The following is a 27,220-nucleotide window of genomic DNA, read 5'->3' as shown; positions in this document are numbered from 1 at the left end:
AACTAAATTCAATCCCCACCCCAAAAAATGTTAACTTAATGGAACTAGTTTTTTTCCCCCAAAACGATTTTATTTATGCAAAGAGATTCTTAAGAAACAATTTAAACCTCAGGTTTACCCTTTTGAAAAATATTAGGCAGCAGCAATTGCTAGCTGCCTGCACTCTCCTTAATAATTACCAATAACACTGAAGTTTGAATTACTATAACTTTTGCCTAAGACTCAAAATCATTTCATGATAACATATAATAACCCCCAGAATATATAATGCCTTAAATTTTTTAAGAATTAAAAATAGAAGAGTAAATATAAAGACCTAGATATTAGCTTTGGGTTTCAAAATTATTTTTTCTCCTTAAATGATCATATGAAACAATTAATTGGACTATTTTATTTGAAATGATAATTTATTTTTTATTTATACCACCCTTCCCTTTCTATCTCTATTTTCCCCATTCTTTTCCTTTCCTTTTCCACGGTAAAGATGTGGGGAAAAGTTTTGACCAGAGGACCTCAATCATTAGTGTGATGGATCTGAAGCCTAGTCAAGAGGAGAATGCCTTATGCTTCTCTCGCCGCTCTACACAAGGCCTGAATGTCCTCACCCCAAGTCCGTATACAGTGGTGGACCTGAATAATGATTCGAAGTATGCTTTATGCCTCATGCCCCGCTCCCCACAGGACCTGGAGGCCTTCGCCTCGGAATTCAGGCAACGAGCTCTGCAACCTAGTAGGTGTCTCTCCTGTTCTAGTCTCTCTAGGGGGGAGGGGGGTGTCAAGAAAGGACCTCCCCTCAAAATCTAGCCATTGCAAAGAAATTTGGAGCTTTGAAAGTATCCCACACTTCAGAGAAATAATAGCAGAGGATTAGGGTGGGGTTAGGATGTCTAATCAAAGCCCCTACATCTTCACATCCTAGTTTTCCCAAGGATTTTAAAGACTAGGACATCAAGACCAGTTCTCACCAGGGTTGCCCAAGTAAGTAGGAGGGAGAAGTTCTACGATTGTCAGGGAGACTCCCAAGCATCCTCCCCCTACCTAGTCTTAATCATCTAGTAAATCTCCCTGTCCTAAGATGTGATATCTGCCAGCCAGCTGACAACAGAAGAGAGTTACTGTAAATCAAAGGCCATTTGCTCTAATAGCTTACTAAGAAAAGTAGCAGCAGAACATTTCCCCCATACATCAGCGCACCTGCCCACAAATACATCGAAAAGAAAACTCATTGGAAAGAGCAGACGTATTTAGGAGATGTGCATGAAGAGGCATAAACATGAGAAAAATGTGTGATCAAGGCACATAAATGTGTGATCAAGGCACTCATGTAAGCAACTACATAGCCAAGGAACATGCAATAGAGCACATTTGTCACTAGGGTATATCGTGGAGAACACATGTGACCAGGGCTATGTAAAGGTTCCCGATGCCTCCAATAATGTAGGGTTGATGATGTCTTCTGCTGTGAGCTCCCACTGGGCTAGTCATATACTCTGCAGGGTGGGGCTCCCTTGGCGTCATGACTGTCATCAGGTGTTGCTCTTTTGAACATGTGGTTACCTAACTTCTTACTGTTAGTTTCCAGGCTTCAGCTATAGCTGAACTCAGATGAGGAGTTAGCTCTTCCCATAATAGCATAAGGGAGTTCTTCATGTTTCACACACCTAGGCATCAAACTAGGAAAGTCAGTCGACTGCTTTTTCTCTATTAGATTATAATCTATCAGTTCCCAGTATCTTGAAGCTGTGTTCAGCTTTTCTCTCCAGAAGGAGCATATTTGCCTCTAGGAAATCAAACTCTTTTTAATTACAGAATCAACCAACCAGATAAGCACAATCCACCAATATTTAGTCTGTCTTTAAGCCTTCACTCCTTCCTGCTCACTATCTGCCCAAGCCTTTCTAAAAGTATTAAATAATTCCCTTTAGCTTCTATCAATTCCTTATCACCATTCTACACCCTTTCAAAATCACTACTTTTCAGCAGTCCACTAAAATCTGTTTGGACCTATGAATCCATAGCTTTTCTCAACCCTCTCCATGATCCTCTTGGTCATCTCTGCAAATGAAAAGGCAGGGGAAAGGCAGTAGCAAAATCTCCTAGGTGGAGCCAAGCCAAGACATTGCCTAGCATCTCGATCTTTTGTTCTAAATGCCCATTTTTATTCGTGTATGTGGACAACAGTAAGGCTCTAAAACAAAGAGCTTTTCTAGTAAAATCTGCTTTCCTTCAGCTTCCTACTTGGTCTTAGTTATGTTCTCTAGAACCCAGCAGACACTTTCATGGAATCCCTTCTACATGAAAACCCTTAAAATATTTCAAAATAACCATAGCCTTCCCTTATTCAGACTAAACATCTTTCTAATTCCTTCCTTTAACCCACCTTCTATGGCATGGTTTTGATTCTCCTCAAAATCCTGGCCTTCTTCCTCTGTAATTTTATGAAGGATCAACAATCTTTTTTAAAATGCACTGAATAACACGAGTGTGATCTGACCAAGTCTGGTTGTAATAGAGTTATCACTTCCCTTTATATGACTTCTGTTAGTGTAGAATAAAATCACATTTGCTTTTTTTGGCACTCACTTTACACTCTCCCTTCATAATGGCCTTACAATTCACTGAAACTACCAGATTCTTATCATATGAGCTGTAGTCTACCTATGTCTCATCTCCAATTCACCATTAATTATCAATGTACTATTCTTTCTGAGCCTAGTCTACAGTAGAACTGGGGGTGTCATGATGCCTCTTTAACATGAATATGATTGGATTAGAGTCTTCCATGAAAGGCTTCCTACAAGGATACAGGGAAAGCCAGGAACAGCAGCTTCTGCTCAGGAAATGGGTCATTAGCATCAGTATTCTCTGAATCCCTCCATCCAACCAGTTCTCAATCTACCTAACTGTACTGTAATCCAATCTATATTTCTCCATATTATCCAAGGTATGATGATAAACTGTCACATTACTTCTTGAAATCCAGGTATCCTGTAGCTAAAACATTCTTTTGATCTACTATCTAGCATGCACTGGCTCACAGTGTTCATTATTTCCCTTTCTAAGTGTTTACAAAGTGTTCCTGTAATATCAGCATCATTATATGAATATAAAGTATAGAAGCAACACAGGAGAGTGGAAAGCATGGGGGTCTTTGGGTCAGTAGAGACCTCCATTTGTATCCTGTTACTGATACTACAACCAGGAACAAGTGATAGAACCTCTTTGAGCCTAAGTTTCTTTATCTGCAATGTGGGAATGAAAATAACTTTAGTAATTAACTCCTTGGAACAAATCAGATATTGTACGTCACTTTAAATTGGTACAGAAATGTAAGCAATTTCTCACTGTTTCAAAAATTTTCCAATAATCAAAGTCAAGTTCACCAGCCTTTAACTTATTGTATTTACTATTACAGTCATTATAAAGTCAGTGATCACCAACAAATATTCAAACATATGTCAATAAGAATTTTTAAATTTACATTAAAACAAACGTAAATTACTTTATAGTTTATTTTAAGTGTATATTAAATTGAACAATATAGTAATAACATCATCTAGTTTCTATATATCCTCAAGAACTTTATGCTTCAGTGTATTTTTCAATATTTTGTTGCTGGTATGATTATTTATATAGTTGCAGTTGGTAGGTATATTGTAATTTTGCTTCTGCTTTCTCACTCTGTAACACCACTTTATATATCTTCTAGTGTTTTTTGGTATTTTTGTTGTTTTGTTGTTTCAGTTGTGTCCAACTCTTCATGACCTTATTTTAGGTTTTCTTGGCAAATATACTGGAGAGGTTTGCCATTTCCTTCTCCTTTTCATTTTACAGATGAGGAAACTGAGACAGAGTTAAGTGACTTGCCCAGGGTCACACCGCTAGGAAGTGTCTGAGGCCAGATTTGAATTCAGGAAGATGAGTATTCCTGACTCCAGGCTATCCACTGAGTCACTTAGCTGCCCCATGAGTATTTTTAATATTTGTCTTTTTATTCAATAATAATATTCTATCACAATCATTTACCAATATCTGTTCAGCTAGTCCTCAATAATACTCATGTTATAGAGGCATGAGGCTTCTATGTAATCTACAAGTCTCTGGTCTCTCTCATTACCTCTTCCTAAACCATGCTTTCCCATATACTTTTCCCCATCCTCACGTCTTCCTCATTTTTACATTGAAGTCACCAAGAATCTGAATATATGTTGATTTGATTTGGAGGGTCTTGTCAGGAAGACTCATCTTCCCAAATTCAAATCTGTCCTTGGACACTTACTAGCTGTATGACCTTGAGCAAGTATTTCATCCCATTTGCCTTAGTTCCTCATCTGTAAAATGAGCTGGAGAAGGAAATGGGAAACCATTCCAGTATCTTTGCAAAGAAAACACCAAAGGGGTCATAAGAAATTAGACATGACTGAAAAGAAACTGAACAAGAGCAACAATTAGGTTCTTTGTAGAATTTCTCTACCCCTTCATCTTCAGCGATTCATATTGATTCATAAAGTGCTATTTTTTTCCATAGTGGTCTTTTTTCAAAGACATATCATTAGTACTTCAATGTGTAATGACCAAATATCACACAAAATATTGTTCCTTGTGACCTCTGATTGTATGATGAACCCCACTCTGCTATTTCTCTCTTTACTTCTCCAAAGATTACCTGTGAGTTATCCTTCCATTTGGCTACAACTTCCTTCTGTCTTCTGGTTTTGTTTATAGAACAAATGTAAAGGTTCATATGATTCAGTTCCTCTAGCAGTATGCCCATTCATTGGTCTCAGACAAGTACTTCAGTTTTAAGCTGCCAACAATCAAATTAACATTTATTAATGGTCTAAAAGTCCTAGTATCCTTTACCCCCTTTTCCACCATTCAGCCATGATCACTGTTACACAGTAAAACTGAACTATTTAAATAAGTAATTGTAAATCAGAAATGGGAAATGCACAACAACAACAACAACAACAAAATACCACCACCATCCTCCTAGGGCACCATCATCCTTCTGGACATCAACACTGACTATAACAGTTTTACCCAGAAGTTTAACCAACCAGTCACTTTATTCAGTGAATACTTTACTTACTCACCAAACACAAGTAGACTATTAAAAGCAATACCAGGTTAGAATAGGAACTCATTTGTAAAGTCTTTTTTTTTAGAGGGGGAGAAGGCAAAGTAATTGGGGTTAGGTGACTTGCCCAAGGTCACACAGCTAGTAAGTGTGCCAAGTGTCTGAGGCCATATTTGAACTCAAGTCCTCCTGACTCCAGGGTCAGTACTCTATTCACTGTATCACCTAACTGCCCTCATTTGTAAAGTCTTAAAATGGCTATGAGTGGTATTGTCTCTAAAAACAGAGAGAAGCAGTTGAAGATAAAACCAATTTGAAGAAGCTTAGCAAGATACTCACCTAAATAAAATGATCCCAAGGGTATTCAAGGATGAAAATGGAAGGAGGACTGCAAATAGGAAAAAAAAAGGAAAATATTTGCACAAATCACTTTAACAAACTTTTCTCTCTCAGGGTCCCTGAAAACACCACACTTGGACCTCAACTTCCCAGACCCAGTTTTACTTCTAGAGGAAGTAAAAATTATACTAAAGAGAACAAAAACAGGAAAAAATAGCTGGATTGCCTTCTATATTCGAGATATATGTATATCAAGGAGTTTCATACTGGAAGTGAAACAATTATGAGGGTATTTAGAGAACTGAGACATATGAGGTATCAGGGAAATATGCCACATTCATGGGGGGTGGGATAGGGAGAGGATGAAATTTCAGACTTAGTAAACACAATAAAAAGGTGACTAAGAGAACATCAATAACTGCCATCCTGCATGCGTATGCTCTCATCTACAGAAACACTTTATAAGAGAATGAACTGAAGGTCCTCTAAGTGGATATTAGTAAAAACAGGCATGGATTAGTTGCTATCTTCATTGTTGGAAGAAATTCCTGAACCAATGAGATGAGAGATCTAGTTCAGTGGAGTAATGTGATTTTTTTAGGTGTAGGGTGGTCTTACACTAGTGCCTCATAGGACCTGCATGAGACCCAAGGTTCTCAAAGGATATGCTGCAATTATTGGCAAATTCTACCATGCTGGAAAAGCTGCAAGTATGGTCCTGGCAACAAATGACCTGCTTCCTGAGGACCAGTCTAAGCACAAAAAGGTTCATCATCAGTTGGCTCAGTCATCACTTGATGATAAATCCTCTATTCATGGGAAGAAGAAGAAGAAGAAGAAGAAGAAGAAGAAGAAGAAGAAGAAGAAGAAGAAGAAGAAGAAGGAGGAGGAGGAGGAGGAGGAGGAGGAGGAGGAGGAGGAGGAGGAGGAAGGAGGAGGAGGAAGAAGGAAGAAGAAGAAAGAAAGAAACTAGAACCTGAAGGTCCATTTTAATTCAGTGACTCTATAAAATACTAGTATTTTTTTTAAAGAGTGTTATTAATGGTTTTCCAGTGATCTCTTTCCTGCCAAATTCATTGGGTTTTTCTCATTTCTCATCTTCTCTGAGTGCTCTAGATCTTGCTAACCACTTCCTCCTCCGGGACACTCACCACCTTTGGCTTCTATGACACTGCTATTTTCTGGCTCTTCTACTGGTTCAAATGGTCTTTCTTAGTCTACTTAGTCAGGTGAGCATCTGCCTTCTGCCCGTTGGTATATTTCTCAGGGCCATGCCTTTGTCACCATCACTTGACAGTTTCTTCTTCTGAGGTCCACTTCATTCATCTACATCACCCTGTTGAGATCACAATGTCATATTTATCTACAAAATTAACATTACTTTAACAGACAGAAAATAACTCATTACTAATATGGGAGTCATTTCTGACTTAACTGCCTTTGTGTAATCAGTCTACTGACTTGCTGGACCAAGAATCAAAATTAATACAAAAGAAGAAAAATTAAAATGAGAGAAAAATGTCATGTACAGTTAAAATAATTTCAGCCTGACCTATTGATACAAAAAAGTGGCAACTAGATGAAGAATATCACAATTATAATAACTTTATAAAAAAGAATTGTAAATTCATTGCTATAAAAAAGAGACCAAATAAGCCTAAAAATTGTTTTACCTAGCAAAAGCAAGTTTACAAGCTGAGAGAAAATGACCACCAAGGGCAATACCAGTTCAAAATATGAGATGAATTTTAAAATCTTAATGAGGATTGAGAAAAATTATAAGAAATATCAACTCATAAAAGAATGAAAAACAATAGGAGAAAATTTTAAAAACTTAGTGAGATTCCCCACTTAAATAAAGCCATCCAAAATATATATGAAGATAACCCTGGAAGGAAGACAGCAACCTGATGAAATAGCGGAAAGATCTACAATGATTTTTGTAAAGAATTTTTTTTTTACCATTAAGGACAGTGAAACCACTAAATTTAGATTCTAACATCACAGCCCCAGATGTGTTTGTAGAGGAGATGGAAATAGCACTGAAGAGGGCAAAAATGAGAAATTTTACTGAATTATATAAAGAATACAAAAAGTACCCTACTCAATCTTGACAATTTATTCAGTTGAAAGATGAAGACAATACAAGACTGCACTGTGTTTATTGTTGGATTTGGGTTTTGTTCTTTTTACTGTAAAGAAAATAATTGATTCAGTAGAACTAAATATCACTTCAAAGGCTGCCTTCCAAAAAGACATTTCCCATGAACATGTTAAAATTATATAAACTATCCTGAAAAGTATATGAGAGAATAACATTGTTTGATCAGAGCATCATAGATTTAGAGTTGGAAAAGACCTCAGCAGCTGTATGGTCTAATCCAACCCCTACGTCAAAGGAATCTCCTGTATAAAATACTTAACAAATGGTCCGACGTTCTTTGTTAATACCTGAGAAACTAAGGTTCACAGAAGTTAAGTAATGTGCCCAGGGTCACAAAGATGGTAGAGCCAAGCTTTAAATCTAGGTCCTTTGAATCCAAATCCACCATGTTTTTCTCTCCATACCATGCTGCCCTATAATGACCCTTATATGATGTAATATCAGGTGAAGCATAAAAACAAGGAGACATATGCTCTGTAAAAGGGCTCACTGCTGTCAGTGCTGACTCCATTTTAAAGACGAACTCTTGGATGACAAGGTCCTCTAGATGCTTGGGTTAGCGGCTGACGTTGTGCTGATCGCACTGATGCCATAATTTTGCAGTCTTCTCGTTAAGATGCATATTCACTCAAAAGGTTGTATCCTAATTATCCATACAGGAAAAAACTGAATGAAGAATATTTATTGACCAGCTTATGATATGCAAATGGAATAGGGTGAGAATTTGGAACTCAAAGTTTTAAAAACAAATGTTAAAAATTGTTGTTTACATGTAACTGGGGGAAAAAATTAAATACTGAATAAATACAAAAAATAGAAAAAAAGAAAGTACACATTATTTAATTTTTTAATTTTTATTTTATTTATATTAATTTATTAATATTATTGTTGGCATAATATATAATAATATAATTATTAATAAATATTAATTTAATTTCTTTTTCTTTCTAAATCATTATATGATCATGAAACAAAATATTTGGCCTCTTTTTTGCCTAAAATACCTTTAATTTCTTTTTTCTTATTTTTTGCTATAACTAATGTATTCTAAAGCTCCTCTCCCCTCATACTTGAGCTTCCTATGGTCTGGTATCTTTGGAACACAGAGTGAATGTAAGGGAGCAAAGTGTGAAAAGATAGGAGGGGACCAGGTTATGAAGAACCTTAAATGTCAAATGGAGAAATTTTTATTTGATCCTAGAGTTAACAGGGAATGACTAGAGTTTATTGAACAAAGAGATGATGTGATCATGAACTCCCACCAATTTTTCCTTTACCAGCCAACAAAGGACGTCTAGTTCAAAGCAAAAGACACTTAAATTAGTCTTGCAAAATTAGTGACAAGGAAAATTTCTCTGTCTTTCACACACACACACACAACCTCATCTGATTGTCACAGCTCTTTGTACTATTATTACTGCCATTTTATAGATGAGGAAACTAAATCTGAGGTTAAGGGACTTGTTACGGGCCTGAGACAGGATTTGAAATCAGCCTTTCCTGATTCCAAGTCTAGCGTTCTGTCCACCATGCCTCAGCCCTTCTCTGTTATCTCTGCAGTCCACTAGTCCTCCCCAGATGAGCAGCTCTCTGAAGACCTCTGATGCTCTTTGATGCCATCTGCTGGTCTTTAGCTTTGCATTATCTTCCGCCATAAAGGGAAAATCTCATCTTCTCAGAAGTGTCTTGGCTCTTTATGATTCAGACTCAGGCTTTTAGCTAGCCAGAGAGACTCTTGGCCATTGCCATTTTTTGGAACTCCTTTGTTTCTGTTTGGGTACCAGGTGTGGGGAACCCGCGGCCTCTAGGCCACATGTGGCCCTCTAGGTCCTCAAAGTGCAGCCCTTTGACTGAATTTCAACTTCACAGAACAAGTATCCTCCTCCATGTGTGGTTGAGGTGCTGATCACACATAACTAAAAATACTATAGAGCTTCTGTAATGAGATCCACAACTATCTCAAAGAACTTGGTTTACTGATTCTCAGAGAAAAAATCAAGTGAATAGAGAATTCCTATACTGCAATAAACATACCTTGGGCAGGGACTGCAAATGGGTGAAGAACTGGGGCCAGGACTGAATAGGAGGAAGAGACCAATCTGGTTTGCATTTGGCAAATTGCATCATGATTCCAACAATCCCAAACTGTTCCCATAAAAAAACAAACAAAAACATCTTTAAATGCAGTATTCTTATTGACCTTAAAATCACAAAACAGGAACAGGGTGCTGGAGGTGGCACCTACCAGTTTGCAGAAGCCAGTTGTTAAATGTTTCAGTGGGTGCACTTACATCCCAAAACTGACAAATGCTACAAATTTGATGTATTATTATTTTTCTAATTGTCTAGACTCAAGAGACTGAGAAAATGTTAATGATGCAAGTTAAAGTGTGTGTATCATGCATATATTTTCTTCAGAAAGCAGTAGTTAAATATTTACCAGCATACCCCTACTCCAGAGCACAACCTATAGGTTAAAATTTTGGTGACCCAAAAAGCAATGAAGAAATGTATGGTGCAGCATATCATTAAAAATAACTTTTATGCATAAAATATATCTAGAAAGAAAAGGAAGTAGGCTTGCGATGTTACAAGAGGGAAGGATAAAAGATGAACCGTGTAGCATTAGATGACTTAGAAGAGTGTTCCAGCATATCCAATGGATACTTAATTTACCTAAGGAGGGTGCTATCTTTTTCTGCTTTTTAAAAAAATTTATATAACACAGGGATTCTTGAGTATTTGATAGGATTCATTTGTGAATCCATCCGGTCCTGATGACTTCTGACATGGTAGCTCATTAATAGCCTTTTTTAGTTATTTCTTCTGAGACTGGTATATTTCTGTCCTCTATTTCATTTGGTCACCTTGTCCATTTTACATTCTTACAAATTTCATTTCTTTTATAACCTTAGTTTTGTTGGCATATTTTACAGGACAAAGACTATAATCTGATCAATGTTGAAAACTTATTGACATAAATTGCATGATTTAGCACTCTAGAGTCCTGAGGCTCAGAGACATTATGTGACTTACCTATAGTCATCATGGTTTGAGCATAGATCTTCCTGATTAAAGCTCATTCTATCCACTGAGCCATGTTGCTTCTCATCGTTAGCAAACAGCTGTGTGTAATTATCTCTAATAATTGCCTTTATTCCTTCATCATTTATTGTAATCTCTCTCATTAAGATTTTGATAATTTAATGTCTTTCATTTACTATGCTAATGATTGATCAATATTAATGCTTTCTAAAAAGTTCTTTATATTTGTTTTATTTTGCTAATTTCTCCTTTGATTTTTTATTTGCTCATTTTCTAATTTTTTTAAACTGTAAATCAATTCATTAAGTTTCTCTTTCTCCCATATGAATTCAGTTTTGCCAGATATCACCACAACTCTAATTATCTGCAGCTAAAGCATAATAAATTTAGGTCCAAACTCTCACATTATCTATATTCATCTTTGTACAATAAGTGATTTTCCATTAGGAAACATATTGTTGGTTTCATGTTTTTAATTCATTTGATAACAGTTGTTCTTTTTATAGGCTAGGCAGTAGGACCGCATCTGTACTTTGATTGGTACAGGGTGAGGTACATTCCCTCTACCAACGCAGGTCAGATACTTCTTGGTAATTTATGGTCTTAAAGAGAGTTGGCTAGAGCCCTGAGAGGTTAAGTTACCTATCTAAGGTCACACAAAAGTATATGTCAGAAGTGGGAATTGCATCTAAGTAGGTCTTCCTCACTGAGGCAAGCTTTCTATGCACTATATGTCATTACCTCTTTTTTCTTTATATCAAAGATAAGATTCAAAATTATATTTTTTAATTATGGTAAACACAAACATTTTAAAATTATTCATTTTGTTTAAAGGATAATGGTCTTTATTTTACTAGTACTATTCCTATTCTGCATATAAATATATTTATGAAACACTAAATACAATCCTAGCTGACATTTATAGAATACTTAAATGTTTGCAATATGCTTTATGTCAATTATTATTGCATTTGATCCCTATTATTATTCCAGCTCTATAGCTGAGGAAACAGGTGTGGAGAAGGTAATTGATTTATCTATACTACTCAGTAAGTTTCAGAAGTGGAATCTGAATCCAGGTTTCCTGATTCCCAAGTCCATCACTTTATCTACTATATACATATGAAAAAAACCCCACAACTTCCTCTCCTTCTCTTGTTGCTTTTCACCTGTGATTATAATCAACTAATTTCTGCATCTCTTTGCTTCTTCCTGCCCTCTTTTAAATTTTTTTTAAAATTATGAACTTAATAACATCAAAGTGAGGGGAAGCATTTCTGTATACACAGGAAGATTACAAGAATACAAAAAGATTATATATAAAAATATGAATCTCTAATCCATACTGTTTGCTTTTTAAAGAAATGTATATATGTATGTACGCACAAATACATATTTTATATGTATATAATTTGAATGTTTGACAGTTTTGAAAGACTGGGTTGAATTTTTATTTATATGTATATATTATATATATTCATAATTTATATTTAATACTTATAGTTATTATACATAATATATAATGAGAACATAATGCATTAAAATGTACAAAATATATATCTTATATATAATCCATGTTATTTATTTTATATGTAAAATTCAACCCAGTATATTGCTTCTACAATCATATGTAATATATCATATATAATTCATATTACAAACATATAATGTTATATATTATGTATATAAATCAATACAGTCTTTCAAAATTGTCCTGCTTGGTTTTTTAAAAAATAATTCAATGGCTCTCCTAATTTTCCTTTCCTTTTTCTTTTTTTGGCATTACCAGCACTACACTACCTCCCCACTGAAAACAGAAAAACTAAACAACAAAACTTGTAATAACCATAGAGAAGGAAAACATACCCACACACTGGCCATGTCCAAAAATGTGTGTCTTCTTCCATACCTTAAATTTATTACCTCCCTGTCATCATAAGTCCTCTGGAGATTTGGCTGGGCATTACTTTGATCAAAGTTCTTAAGTCTTTCAAAATTGTTTTTCTTTACAACATTATTACGGTTGCACAGAAGGTCCCCAAAAGTCTTAATGCAGCTACAAGTTTTAGTAGCTTAAAACTACACTAAAACTTATGGGATACCCTGTATAAATCGTGTGCCTGGTTCTGCTCATCTCATTTCACCCTGCATCAGTTGATAACAGTCTTTCCAGATTTAGTCCCTTCCATCGCTCACATTTATCTACCTTTATGTTTCTCTTGAATCTTGTGTTTGTATTTCAGTTTCTATTTAGTCTTTGTCTTTTCATCAGGAATGCATAGAAGTCTTTTGTTTCATTAAAGATCTATTTGCCACCACCTCCCCCTTCCCCTAGAATTTTACACAGTTCTTCTGGATAAGTTATTCTTGCTTGTAAGACTACATCTTTTGCTTTTTGGAATATCATGCCCTGGACTCTGCTTCTTTAATAATGATAGCTGCTCAGTCTCCTGTGATACTGACTCATGACTTATCAGTACTTGAATGCTTTCTTTCTAGCTGCCTGCAGAATTTCCTCTTTGATATGGAAAATCTAAATTTTGGCTATAATATTCTTGGGAGTTTTCATTTTGTTATTTTTCCAGAAGGTGACCAGAGGATTCTTTGTCTTTTTCACTTTCCCTTGTGGTCTAATAGCTCTGGGAAGTTTTCTTTCATGATTTCTTGAAACAGGATGTCAAGGTTCCCTCTCTCTTTTGGTCATGGTTTTCAAGATGTCCAGTGATTCATAAGTGGATCTCTCTGATCCACTTTCCAGACAAGTTGTTTCTGATATGATGCTTAAAATTCTCTTCTATTTTTTTCAGTCTTTTGACTTTGTTTTAATATTTATTGTCTCATGAAGTCATTAACTTCTGTTTGATCCATTTAAAATTTTGAGAAGTCTGTTACTTGGGCAAGCCTTTTGTATCTCATGTACTAAGCTGTTCATTTTTCTTCCAAGTCTTTCCTTCCTAGATCTCATTTGTAAAAATCATATTTTCACTCTTTTTTTAACTCTTGCATCCTTCCAGAAATCCTAATTAACTCTTTGCCCAGGCTGTTTTTCTTTGAGGCTTTGCTTTAGATGCTTTGAAGCCACTCCCTTCTTCTGGATTTGTGTTTAGCGTATGCCTGTATCCATAATGGCATTTTATTGTGGGTGTCATTTGGTTCTGTTTTATTTTGTTTACTTATTCTTTTAGCTTTCCTTCCTGAATTGGGACTTTGTGTAAGGACCTGGCTTTGTGCCCTCGGAAAGGAATGGCTAGGCCTTTTTTGGTGTGTTTTGTGTTCTCTGCAGTCTGGCTGCTTCTTTCTCCAGGTTCTGAAGATATCAAGGGGTGCTCAGGCCAGAGATCTGCAACTTTTCAGTGCTACCAAAAGCAGTTTGATCTAGGGCAAAGGCTTGTTGCTGCCTTCCTGGTCTGAGCTTTGCAACTCCTACTCCCATTATGGGTCTGGGTAACACAATTAACTGCCTTTTTGCCACTGGTTGAAGCTCCAGTAGATGGCCTCTGGCTCCAGATCCCATCAGGTAGATGGAAGGTTGTGCATGTTCAGAACAGAACCGCAGGCTCCCCCGCAGACTGAGTCCCCTGCCCTGGCCACAGCTTCAAGTCTCACAGTGGGTTGAGGGCTAAATTGGAGAAATCTCTCTGGTCAGTACTCCTCTGCTCTTTCTCGATTCTGCTCATGCTCCTTGCCCAGGACACAGCCTTAGTAGACTCATGATTTGCTCCTTGCTCTAGTCTGGAGCAGCTTCAAGGCACAGGCCCATTCTTCTGTCTGCAAAGAATCTGCAGACCAGCTCAGGGGTAGGAGGAACATAGCTACTGTTTTGGCTCCCTAAGCAGATGGTCTGGCGCAATTATGCTGAATCCACAATAACTTCTTACCCTAGCCTAGTAGATGGGCATAAGCCCCAATTCCATCCTTTGACTAAAAGTCTCCATGTGGCACCTTCCTGACCAGATCTGATGCCCAGGCCTCTGTCTCTGTCTGTCTGTCTGTCTCTCTCTCTCTCTCTCTCTCTCTGTTCAGCTGGGCTGGAAAAAAAACTTAATATGTTTTCTTCTTGGATTTTACAATCACTCCTTGTGCTCCTGCTAGGTTTTTGTTGGAGTAGTTGTAGAGATAACTGGGCCTTGTACCTGATGCTCCATCTTCAGACTCTGAGGGTTTTCACTGGCAGTCCTCCATCCCACTGAATGTGCTCCCTCCCCTAATCTGACTCCTGACTTCCCTGGCCTCCTTCAAGTCCCAGCTAAAATCTTATTTCCTAGCGCCTTCCTCTTGAGATTCTCTCCAATTTATATTGTTTATAGTTTGTTTGAGAGAGTTGTTTGCACTGTTGGGCTTGAGCTGCCAAGAAGCTTCTTCCCAGATAGGGGAGTGGTCTTCCCTAGCTTATTGCCCTAAGGACTGTCTTAGCTTTTTCTGGCTGCAAACTCCAAACACTCACTAACAAAAGATCCCTGGGCATTTATAGTTCACCTTTTGGATTCCTTTTCTCTTGTGGCCTCGATCTTGTTATTTAGTCATTTTCAGCCATGTCTGAATCTTCGTGACCCCATTTGGGGTTTTCTTGATACTACAATGGTTTGCCGTATCCTTCTCCGGCTCATTTTTACAGATAAGAAACTGAGGCAAACAGGATTAGGTGACTTGCCCAGGGTCACATAGCTAGGAAGTGTCTGAAGTTGGATTTGAACTCAGGAAGACTCATCTTCCTGAGGCTCAGCGCTCCCCACCTAGGATTTTTTATTTAAAATTCATTCTAAACTAAATTTGTCTTAGAGTGAGAAAATTCCTCTCACTCCTTTTCATTCCCATGTAATCACTATGCATGTAAATCACAGGAACTGGGTAAAGATTTGAAAGGAAGGGTGACCATTGTCCTATTTATAGGAAACTGCCAAATCACTGCACTCCCTACTCATGGCTCTATCTTGCATATGATATATCTTGATCAAGTTGTACAGATGTGCAGTGGAAAGAGTCTGCATTTAGAGTCAGAAAATCTGGATTTGAATTCTGACGTTTACCACCTGTGTCCTTGGACAAGTCCCTTGAACTAGGACCAGGTTTTTCTCATCAGTAGAATGAGGTATAACATCTCTTCCAGCTCTGGCTAAGCTTCCTAGCACAGACGGCTATGTAAGAACAGAGTAGAGCACAGCACTGTAGTACAGTCTTTTGATATAAGATCAGTACCTCTCTGGAAGGAAGGAAATAAACATTTATTAAGGGCTTTACATCATTTGATCCTCACAATAATCCTCACAACAATCCCCACTTTACAGTTGAGGAAACTGAGGCAAATGGAGGTAAAGTGACTTGTTCAGGGTCACATAGCTAGTAAGTATCTGAGACCAGAGTAGATTCAGATCTTCCTGACTCCAGGTCTAGGGTTCTGCCACTGAGCCACCTAACTGCCTCTCTGCCCCCAAACTCATCTCAAGTCTTTCAAATAAATAGGCCTAAACTGTGCCTGATTTCACAACTTCAATATCATTTTTCCCTATTCTTATGCAAGCTGTTTGTAAGCTTAGTAGCAACACAAGGCATGACCCAGACTGACACAAACACCTGTGAACTCTGATACAACACAATGAGGATGCAAAAGGGTGATCTAGCTAGGGCTGGAAGGATCCTAGAGGTCATCTAATCCAATCCCCTCATTTTATAGATGAGGAAACAGTCCCAGAGAGTCCAAGATCACTTGTACAGAATATCTACCACATCCAAGGTGGGACTTGAGCCAAAATCCACTGCCCCCGGGCCTAGTGCTTTCCCACTATGTCATGATGCCTTGAAAAAGAAACCGAAGACCCCAGGCTATGGGCACTGCCCCTGCACCACGCTTCTCAGCATCATCGGTCTATGAGCCTTTACTGCCAGGAGAGCCTTTAAAGGACATCTGGTTCTAGTCCGGCCCTTTCGTTTTACAGAAAAGGAAAGCAAGGCTAGGGATTTCTCCTCTGCACGCACTCTATTAGTTCACACCAAGCAATCAGCTCATTAACATGCTTTCTTCAACGAACTCTGTCCACATCTCGCCTGTCACCAGCTCACTCATCCCTCTTGCCATACTGGCAACCTTTCAAATCGTTGACCGCCTTAAGCTCAGGAGGACATCCCAGCCCATTAGATTCTACTCACCTCAGCTGCTGCCCACAGTGACAAGAGCATCCTGGGAGAGACTCCTCCTCCCTTACACATAGCAGCATCTGCATTCACTCTATACCCTACATCCTGACAAATGTTAAAGTTTTTTTAATTTCAAAATCTTCCCACAAACACTTTCTAGCCTCCCAAAAACCACATAGCATGTTGTTACCATCATCCTCACTGCTGCTGTTGTCATTAGTCATATAGTTATATCTTTTCCAAGGGTAACATAATGAGATAATACTACCAAGATAGCATGTTACCTACAAAAACGTTTTACCTTTTAGTGGAAAACCACAGAACCAGATGATGGATATGAATGTTATCCAAAAATTCAGAGAATATATAAATTGGAAGGACTCTAGAAAATGGCTATTCTAACCTCCCTCCCAATTCAGGAATGAGTCGGGAAGACCTAAATTCAAATCCAACCTCAGATATTTACTAGTTTTGTGACCCTGGGCAAGTTATGTAACTCCTTTCCACCTCAGTTTCCTCATCTGTAAAATGGAGATAATAATAGCACCTGCTTCCCAAGGTTGTTGTGAGGATGGGATGAGATATTCATGAAGTATTTTGCAAACCTTAAAGGACTATATAAATGCTTTTGTATCCTTGGTAGAACTTGCTTGAACATGGAATATTCAGCACTTGGTGGGGCTGTCCATTCCATAATACTGTTTCAGATTGAGTGTGAGGTCAACTAAAGTCTTCAGTAGTAATATTATCCAAAAACAGAGACCTCAATGTGCCCAAGGGCACAGACCCAGAAGCTAAGAAAAGAGTCTTTGGGGCGCTACAGCTCTGGCCACTTGAGTGTTATTACTACCCCACTCATCTAAGTTTTAAATATGTTATTTAGATTTGTTTAGGGGTATTTTGTCCTGTTTTTAAAAAGAGACAGTGCACTCTAGTGGATAGAGTACCGGACTAGAAAGAGTTGGGTACAGATCTCACCTCTACAGTGAGGTGACTTTGGGCAAGGCTCTGTCTATGTAACTCTGGCAACTGCTTAAGATTTATCTACTGAGTGATAGCGGGGTGGGATTGGTAGAGGCAGTTCTCTACCAAAATTCCATTTCTTACCCAGCAGGAGACAAATTCCTTGAGGGTAGAGACTATGTAAATTTTAATCTTGATATATCCCATTGCCACTCTGACCTCTCAGTTTCCCTGGCAAATTTCTCTAGGACCATAAGTTACAAAGGAGTTATTGATTGGCACCTGTTGAAAAAGTGTCCACACCAGGAATTCTTTAGTCCAATAATATCACAGCACCAAGCATCTTTCCCTGTTGCAGACAGACCTAGTTAACATTGTGCACTCATGGAGGGGAGGTCATACCTAAATTGGGCCTTGAAGAAGGAAGGGACTTCAATAGACAGAGACAGAGATGGAAGAATCCATTCCAGAAACAAAGAAAGAGGCATGGAGACAAATGATGGGGTGGAATGTCATCCAGATTGTGGGACCCCATTAAGAAGCTCTGAAGGGTTGGGCATGGAAAAAGTTTAAGAAATCCTGATCCAGAGTACCTGGAATGTAGAGAATGTTAAGTATGAGGAGTAGTATGAGGTAAAAATTGTTGGGGAGCCAAACTGTGGAGGGCCTGAAATGCCAAGATGAGGAATTTATACTTTATTTGGGAGGCAATGGTTAGCCACTACAGATTTTCTAGTAGAGAAATGTCATCATGAGATTATTGACTTAGAGCCTGAAAGAACCTTTGAGATCATTTAGTGTACCTCTTCATTTTAAAGAGGAAACCCAGACCCAGAAAGATCAAGTGATTTGCATCCAAGGCCATGCAGCTATTATATTCAGGGTCGAGATTATAACCTAGATGCTTGCCTGGTTCTGTGTTCTTTCCACTGCACCACAATATAATCAGAGTACTGTTGAGACTACTGAGTTGAAGGTTCTAGAACATCAGATTTCTTAGCATTCTAAATGAGAATGGTATCACATTGAATCAATGGTCCATGTCTTCAAAAATATATAGAAACTAATTGTCTAGAAACTATAAGATTTCAATTTCCTGCTAATCTTGAGCTATAATCTCATAACACTGACCATAATTTTTCCTTCAATAGTGAAAATACCAGCACCAGTTCCACCTTGGCTAATAAAAAGATATCTCAGGTAAGACAAATTTCTGCTTTGCACTAGAAAAGAATTACAACTTTGATCTCCGCCAACTTCATTCATTTTCTGCTTTCTTAGAAGCTGTGAAAATGAGTTTTTTCATAATAACTTGTAATAGTGACAATCTTCCAAACAGACCTGGGCAGGGCCAGTTTTGAAAGGAAGTTGAGAAGGTAACCACCTTTGTGATTTGAGGTATGTGTTCAAGGAAAGCACATACCCTTGCCCCCAAAATATCCTCCTACTAAGTCTTAAATTTCACCACTGGTGATTTTGTGTGAATCATTGTGTTCCTTTGGCTTCTCTTTGAAAATACAATACTTCTGGGAGCATTAGTACTTTAAGTACCCATCATTTTAACATGACTCAGTTTATCCAACTAATTTCCTCCTTGTGAGAGCACTAGGTACCAGAGGTGGCAAAGGTGCTAAAAGAAAGGATTCCTTTTCCTAGTCTGTTCTAGGGGTCTATGATATTTTCAAAGTATACTTTCAAATTAGGGGTGGTGGTAGGAGTTAAGGGGGAATGGAGAACGTGAAGAAAGACCAAAGACAAACTTTTCCTACTTCACCATTTTGCTTGGGGCCAGCCCTGGCTGTAACTCTGTTTCAATAGGGTCAGCTGTCAAGGCTGAGGCTGTGACCACAACCTATTCAGGCAAAGGAAAAGTTTTTGGACAGTATGTGAACATTTTAGGAATTTGCCTATATTTGCATAACAGAAGGAACACAAAGTGCTAATATCTGATATTTTCTTTCATCCTTCCCTCACTTTACCAATAATATCCTTATTATTTTATGAACATGAATAGGTCATAGAGTTAAGGAATCTCCTACCCTAAAGACCTAAAAAATTGGTAGGTAATCAGTAGGCTTTGGAAGAGGACTTAGAGACTGTCTCATTTTTTAAGAGATGTAGGGAAGTGATTTGCCAATGATCACAAGGAGAACAGAGCCAGAACTTTAGCCCAGCTGTTGCAAACTATTTATTTACTGGAGATTCCAAATATGGTGCTCCTTGCCATTACACCACAGCTCCTTCTCAGATACCCATCTGCTTTGGATCTCTGTGTACCATCTCACATGAAAGCAAATGATTAGATTATTTTCCTCTCTGTATGTGACTTTATTGTCAACTATATTTATTTAAACAGTTTATAGAGGAAAAAAAAGCAAAAGATGTCTCAACTGCACACAGCAAGAGATCTTCCTGCTTTAGTTTTTTAGTTTGCTTGCTAACATTGAAAATGTGTTAATAACTCAGACTACCCAATCTTTTTCAGCTCACATAGGCTAACTCTTAATAATGACCACTCCAAAAATATCTCAGAACCCGTAGGACCCGGTGAGCAAAAAATTCGGAAAATGTGTCTGCCAAAAAAACTTAGTGCCAATGGAAACAACTTTAAGACAACATCCCAGCAGTACCCCAGTGGAAAATCTTCCAGCTGGACTGAGAAGATAGTGACATCCAAAGAAGGTTCTTTAATTTTTTAACAGAATTATAATATGTTCCAAGATAGAACCAAATTTTATTTAAATTTTAGAGGTTCCATTCAAATGTAAAGATGATTTTCAAACAGGAATAATCATAGATTGCCAATTCTATACTAGGAATACCAGAACCAGTTTTGTGAAGGTAAAGGATCATTAGGCTGTTTATCCCTCACACTTCCAGTTTAACCTACTCTTGAAAAGAATAGGGGAAAAAAGGAAAAAGGAAAAACTTTAATTTAAAGTAAACTGGCAGGGATTGGGTGAAAGAAGATTGTTCCATGTTTCCCACCATCATCGCTTCCCACACACTTAAAACAAAACAACAAAATCTTGTTCAGTTATTGTAACTTCCATCAAGCCTGAAACAAAGTTGGCAATAGTAGCCAAATGTCCACAGTACCCTCTGCAGAACAGAGTATGAGGAGGATTCTCAAGATTTGTGACCTCAGATACTACAGAAAGTACAGCTTTCCCAAGGCTAGTTTAAGGTCTACTTCTGCTCAAAGACTGTAAATCATATTAAAGAGCCCCATGTGTTTTCCTAACCCTAGTTGGTTGATGGTTCACCCCAGTTCCAGGTGGTCTACATAGTAAAAAAAGGTTGAAGATGACTGCTCTAATCCAAGGAAAGTTCTTCAGGTCATCATATCAAGGTCCAAAAAGTAGTTAGGAAAAGACACTGTACCCCCTCATCCCCAACACACCCACACACAGAGCTTTAAAATTGTAACTGGGTATTTAAGAATACATGGGCAAATCATTGGTTTTATGACTGATTGTGAGCCTCAGCAGAAGCATTTCACTTCCATTTTAGTAGCAATATAACCAGAGAGAGTCTGAGAGGAAAACCAGTTGGCCCTATAGGGTCACAATCCATGAAAACAGAGCAATCTGTGCATATGTCAAAACTTAGCTCCTATTAAAAGTTTCATCCTTTGGCCACCAAAGCAAGATACTAAGTAGAGGAGGCAAAGGAGGGCAGCAAGAGCCCAGCTAAAATGGCATGAACTGTTCCACAGAGAAAGGGGAAGGCATTTTAGAATGTTCAGATACAAATGATAAGTAATTTAGAGTAAAGCTCAATGTTTACCCCGGCTATCCATGCACTGGGATCAGAGACATCTGATTGGAGAGAATGCCATTAATATTCTCACATACCCAATTATTATAATTATTTGCCTTTTTATGCTAGGTTTGGTTTCTTCACATAAGAATATGTCAGATAGTGATAAAAATGGAAAGCACAGAGGAAACAAATTTATTTCTGTTCACTGTCGGGAGTATAAATAAATACATATGCACTGATTTTAGCCTATACATACCAAATTTTGTGACAGATGTCATCCTTATACATCATACATCACAAAAAAATTCAAAAGATAAACAAAAGAAGAGGGCTTTTGAACTGAGGCAACATTGAGTTTTGGCCCAGAGCTGGATAGATGTCTTGTCAGCCAAAATCCTCTAAGTTATTTCCTCAAAATTGTGAGTTTTGGAGATCTGGAAGAAAAGCCCTAGGATTTGGTACTGTTAACTTTGGAACCTAATTCCATTTTAATCTGGGGAGGCCTAGTTTTGTAACTGTTGGTTAATCAAGCTCAAGAAGGGTTGTCTGTTTTCTCAAGAAGTTTGTGCCTACCAGAATTTAGGGAGTCAAGATAATGATTTTTCTGAAATCTGGTCTTCTTGAGGCTGCTGTCTTAAGAATTCTTCAGAACAAAATTATGAGCTCATTTATTGATACTTTTTGCCAGAGACCATAGAAAGGTTAATTTCTTCTACCGATAATGCCAGATCCTGTGCTCAATGTATCTGTCTACTTAGTTGTCTCTTAGGCCTAGTTAAACCCAATGAATATGTCAGGGACCTCATTCTTGCTTTGATTCTTAAGAATTGGAGGCTTCCAATGTAACTTTTTTTCTACTCTCATTCCCCAGATGTACATTGCAAACTAAAGAACAGCTATAGAGAACCTGTCACTTCCATAAGGAAGAACTCTAACACAAATTGGACAGAAAATACAAACAGGATCTTTATTAAGAATAAGAGTTTTCAATCTCAAGAAATGTTTCAATTCTTATTCCCTGTGGTGAAAAGTGCTCAGAGAACACAAAGCCCTCAAATGAAACAACTACTTAAACATCAGTCTAATATAGAGATCCAGTACCGGTAGGTCAATTAAATTCTTCCATTCATTGAAATTCACTGAATTCACTCTTTCTATATGGAATCAAAGTTTATGAAATTGTGTGTCCAAGAAGAGAATCTCAGGGGGGATAAAATAGTGCTTGTTGACAAAGGAAGAGGGCTCAAAGTTACAGAAAATAACAGCAACTCTATGAAATGGAAAACTTGGCCTTGCTGCTTGGTTACTTGCATGGGACCAGTGTTAATTTTTTACCACATATGGCAGACATTATGTTTATAGCATGTGAAATTATAAATCATTCATATGGACTAGAAATATATAACTGTAAAATGAAACAACTAGGATCAAATAGTTAACCTGGTTTTACTTGCTAAAGGAAGAAATGTTGTTATAACCAGTATTCTCCTAAAGGAAATAAAAGGAACATTACAGCAGTGGAAGAGAAAATTAAATTAGGAATTAATTAAAACAGATTGAAGATGAAAGGAAAAATAAGTGAATGTTTGAAATTTGGTAAAGAAAAGAAAGAATAATCTCCATAGTAAAGAACGATTCCAAAGTATTAGACCTTAGAATATTAAAGATAGAAGGAATTTCTAGCCCTACCTGTTCACTTCATGGATGAGGAAACTGAAGACCAACTAGACACTTGTTTAAAGACATATATCTAGTAAATGAACTAGACCTAAGACAGATGTAAAACCCTTATCATGGCATGAATTAAGAGTACTCTTTGTACTGCAGCAATGAATTTTTAAGGGGAAATCCACCTATCAAGTTTGTTCCAAGGACGGAGAGTAGACTAAAAATTATGCAGAAGTAAAAGGAGTGAGTGAGAGAAAAGGGGAGTGGGTGAGATATTTTACCTTATTTTATTTTTGTTTTTGTTTGATATATTGGAATCATACTGGAGTTCTGGGAAGAGGGCAGAAGAAGGCCCAGTTAAGAGGCCATTTAGGACTGGAGCCTGGTCCATGCTACATATTGTAGATGGACTACAAATCCAACCCTGAAAGATTAGCTAAGGCACTGGACAGAAGAAGAGCAAGGGGATCCTCTGGGGATAGGATGACAAGAGATCAAGTTTAGAAAAAATCAGGAAAAGCTGGGTTAGGAACTAGGCAAGGAGACTGCACAATGAGCAGTCAGGATCACAGACCAAAGAAATCAGGGACCTAGGATTTCGGCGAGAAACAAGGGGTCCAGATCACTGGCTAGGGCACCAACTGCCAGCCAGAGAGTTTGAGCCAAGAGCTTGTGGGGCCAGTAGCTCTTTATATATTTTTCCCCCAAAGTCACACACTAGTCTGAGTGTGAGCAGGCCTGAGTGCCCTACTTGTGTAGGGAAGCTAGGTAGAATGAGGAAGGAAGGAGATGGGGAGAGAACAAGGCATTTCTTGTCAGTTAGTCTTATGTGGGACTAATCTGTTAAACCTGATGATTTTTAACATTATTAAAGAGGCTTTTTTGGTTTTGTTTTTTTAATACAACTGTTTTTGGGATAGACTATCATTCTTGATTTTCTCTTTTTCTGCCTAGTTGGAAGTGCTTACCTGGTAGCTGGGTCGTGCAGTGGATAGATGAAGCACTGGGTTTGGACTAGGAGTTCAAATCCAGCCTCAAACACATCCTAGCTGTGTGACCCTGGGCAAGTCTTTTTACTTGCCTCAGTTTCCTCATCTATAAAATGAGTATAATAACATAGCACCTACCTCTCAGGGTTGTGTGAAGATCAAATGAGATAGTCATTATAAAATACTTAGCACAGTACCCAGTACATTGTAAGTGCTACATAAATGTTAGCTATAATTACTATTATTGTCATAATTACTATTATTTACTGTTAGGTTATATAATAGGATAGAGTTAGGTTAAACAGGGAAGGGGGAAAAGTCATGTTTCCTGTTTTACACTGGACAACCTTGAATCCAGGGTTAGGGCAGAAGTTGTCTAAACCATAAGTAATAGAAGCCTTGCTAGTTACAAGTGTGCCATACATAGTATCTGGAAATAACAACTGATCATCCAAGCTATCGTTTCTCTCTGATCTTGGTCAAATTTCAGGCAAAAGCTCAGTTACTGAAGAACTGACTGGTACCTATGCTCCATCTGGTAATGATGGAAATTTTTGCAGCAGAAACATTTTGCAGTTCAAAACTCAGCTGGAATATACTTGCTAGATAAAAACTAGATTTCAAAATGAGGTGGAGAGATGAGATTAGGAGTGGCTATAAAACGTAGTTCATGCAATACCGTCTTTGACTTGTATTGATCATTATAATAAACAAAAGCAACAAGGACAGGGTATACAGGCAGAATACATTTTTCATCTATCCCTGACATGCCATAGGGGATCTAAGACTAAATATCTCTTCAGATTCAAGGGACAACGACTAATGAAATAAGAAATTGAGTACCTCCTATGTTCAGTGATAGAGTTTATAAGAGGCTACAAAAGAAGTTTAAGACATGGACCTCTGCCTTTAAAAGATTTAGGGTACAAATGTGGAAATAAAACTAAGACTGAAAAATTAGAGAAAATTAAATGTTAAACTGTCAATTAAAACAAGATTTAAAGAATATAAAAGAAATTTCATAGAATAGGATAGAATTAAATATAATTTTAAGGCTGGACGGAAACTTAGAAGTCATTTAGACCAGCCTCCACCTCTTACTCCCATGCTCATTTCATAGATTAGGAACCTGAGACTTAGAGTAGTTAAGCAATCAAGTGAACATAGCCAGTTTCTGAGCTTGAAATGACAGCAGATATCCATATGGCAACGTCCTACAGGCAATATGACTGAAGTGCAGTTCAGAACTAGAGATCTGGGAGCCATTCTCATAAAGATGAAAGGTATTACTATTCAGGTAAAAGTTGGAATGGATAACCTTAGATGCCTTCCAGCTGAAAATCTGCAAGTTGTAAAACACTAAACTTTTTCCCCCTTAGATGCTCACTAGTTGAACTAATTTAACCAAACAAGAATTCCAGATTGGACAGAGGATATACGGATTACTAAGGGAAAACACATTATTGTTATTTGACACTGGAAACCATCTCATTTTTGTCAATGAGTTGATAGTTAAAGTTATAAAAAACGGACAAGTTTACTGAAAAAATGAGATTCTTATGATATTATATACTGTAGCAAATACCTAATGGAACAGGAATAGGTCAGAGAAAGGTGCAATTTGGACAAAAACTGACATATTTCATTTCTTTCCTAGACTAAATCCAGCCAGTTTTCCAGATATAAAGAAAAACATCTCACCACATGGACACCACTCAGAAAATATTTACTTTTGGTGCAATGGAATATCATAAAGACAAATCTACACAATGATCTTGGTCTGTGTCCCTGACCTGTGAAAAGCAGAAGACGTTTGAAAGCTTGTCAGCTCTCAAAAGTTCCAAGAACAAGAAAAAATAACTGAGATCAGGGTCACAAAATCTAAATACAAGAAACCTCCCAGAAGCAAATGAGAAAGCTTCCTGTCAGGCCTCAAGATGGATGTTAATATTTTGAAAGACAAATTCCTTAATTAAAGCATTCAACCAACAAGACTCTACCCACATAGATCTCTACCAAGCTGAACGAGACGCCAACCAATGTTTATTTGAAAGGAAATTGTCCAAAAGGACAATTCATCCAATCTTAAGAAAACTGTTAGGGAGAATGCTCTGATTTGAAAATTGATGAAAGACAGCAGATGTGTGAAAAAAATAGTTTGGCCCATTGCATCCTAAACTACAGATTCTAGATATTCCATCTTCTTTGGTGGGTGGGACATCTTGCAGAAATTAAAAAATAATAACAAATCCACATAAAATTTGAATTTTCACAAAGAATTTACAATCTAGTTGAATCTTTGGTGTCTGAGTAACATAGCAATAGCAGGAAAGATTATCAAGGTCCAAATCTCCAGTTCTAGTCCCTGTCCTGGTGATATGGCTCTAATCCTCCAGCTGCAGGGACTATATTGGTAGTATGCTTCTCCCTCTCAACTTGGGAACTCTAGAACTTAGAATTAATTACCTAGAAAGTACCATCTACCCCCTTACCATCCCTTCTCCCCATCCCACACCCCCATACACACTCCAGACACCCCCTGCAAGAATCCACTCTCTGGAATTCTGGTCTCTGATTTGGGCTCAAAAAAATAAACTGAAAGATAAAAGACGGTAGCAAAGAGTTACAAATGCAGGAACTCCCTTCAGGCTCACCCTACACTAATCCTACAAACTGCCTTTGTTGCTCTTAGGATGAGGGAGAGACTTGGAATCTACTCCCATAGCCTTGCTGAACTCTGATCTGAAAGTTAAGGAGAAATGGGTATCTTGGCTCATTTTTATACTATAGGGGGAAGAGCAAGTATTCCAGTAAGATACTGTCTTCCCCTCTCCCAAGTATTAGTCTCTAATTGTATCAGAGGCAACCATAAGCACTGGGAAGTAATCAGAGGGTTTCTGTGGATCTGCTGGATCACCTTTCCTTAGCAACTATAACTCTCCCCCCCCAAAAAAAACTTTTAAAAACAATAGCATTGTATTATATTACAGGCATTTCACCACTGAAAAGACAGAATATCCTTTCTATTAATCAGGTTAACATGATTTCCGATAAATTAATAAATTTACCAGTAAT

General features: G+C 37.7%; 1 protein-coding gene and 1 long non-coding RNA gene across 16 annotated transcripts in view; one reads left to right on the top strand and one right to left on the bottom strand.

Annotated features, from left to right (window-relative positions):
• The window catches only part of AGBL3 (AGBL carboxypeptidase 3), a 136,256-nt gene extending 109,036 nt beyond the window's left edge, over positions 1-27,220 (top strand). For 10 of the 15 annotated variants that reach the window (XM_072652651.1, XM_072652657.1, XM_072652658.1 and 7 more), the window contains 5 exons: positions 485-730; positions 18,875-18,923; positions 20,209-20,405; positions 22,360-22,591; positions 25,803-27,220. In XM_072652651.1, coding sequence (XP_072508752.1) covers positions 485-730; positions 18,875-18,923; positions 20,209-20,405; positions 22,360-22,591; positions 25,803-25,899 — 821 coding nt within the window. In that variant the 3' untranslated portion in view covers positions 25,900-27,220. Of the gene's footprint in view, positions 1-484; positions 731-18,874; positions 18,924-20,208; positions 20,406-22,359; positions 22,592-25,802 lie in introns of those variants that run through there. The other 5 variants (XM_072652659.1, XM_072652661.1, XM_072652663.1 and 2 more) reach the window with 5 other exon arrangements.
• LOC140533223 (uncharacterized) lies at positions 3,565-6,851 on the bottom strand. Its single transcript, XR_011976846.1, has 3 exons — positions 6,571-6,851; positions 5,420-5,468; positions 3,565-4,807 (listed from the first exon to the last, which is right to left on the bottom strand). It is a non-coding gene; the product is annotated as an uncharacterized lncRNA (long non-coding RNA).

The sequence above is a fragment of the Notamacropus eugenii genome, chromosome 3, assembly GCF_028372415.1.
Source record: "Notamacropus eugenii isolate mMacEug1 chromosome 3, mMacEug1.pri_v2, whole genome shotgun sequence".
Lineage (NCBI taxonomy): Eukaryota > Metazoa > Chordata > Mammalia > Diprotodontia > Macropodidae > Notamacropus > Notamacropus eugenii.
This window is presented reverse-complemented; position numbering and strand designations above follow the sequence as displayed.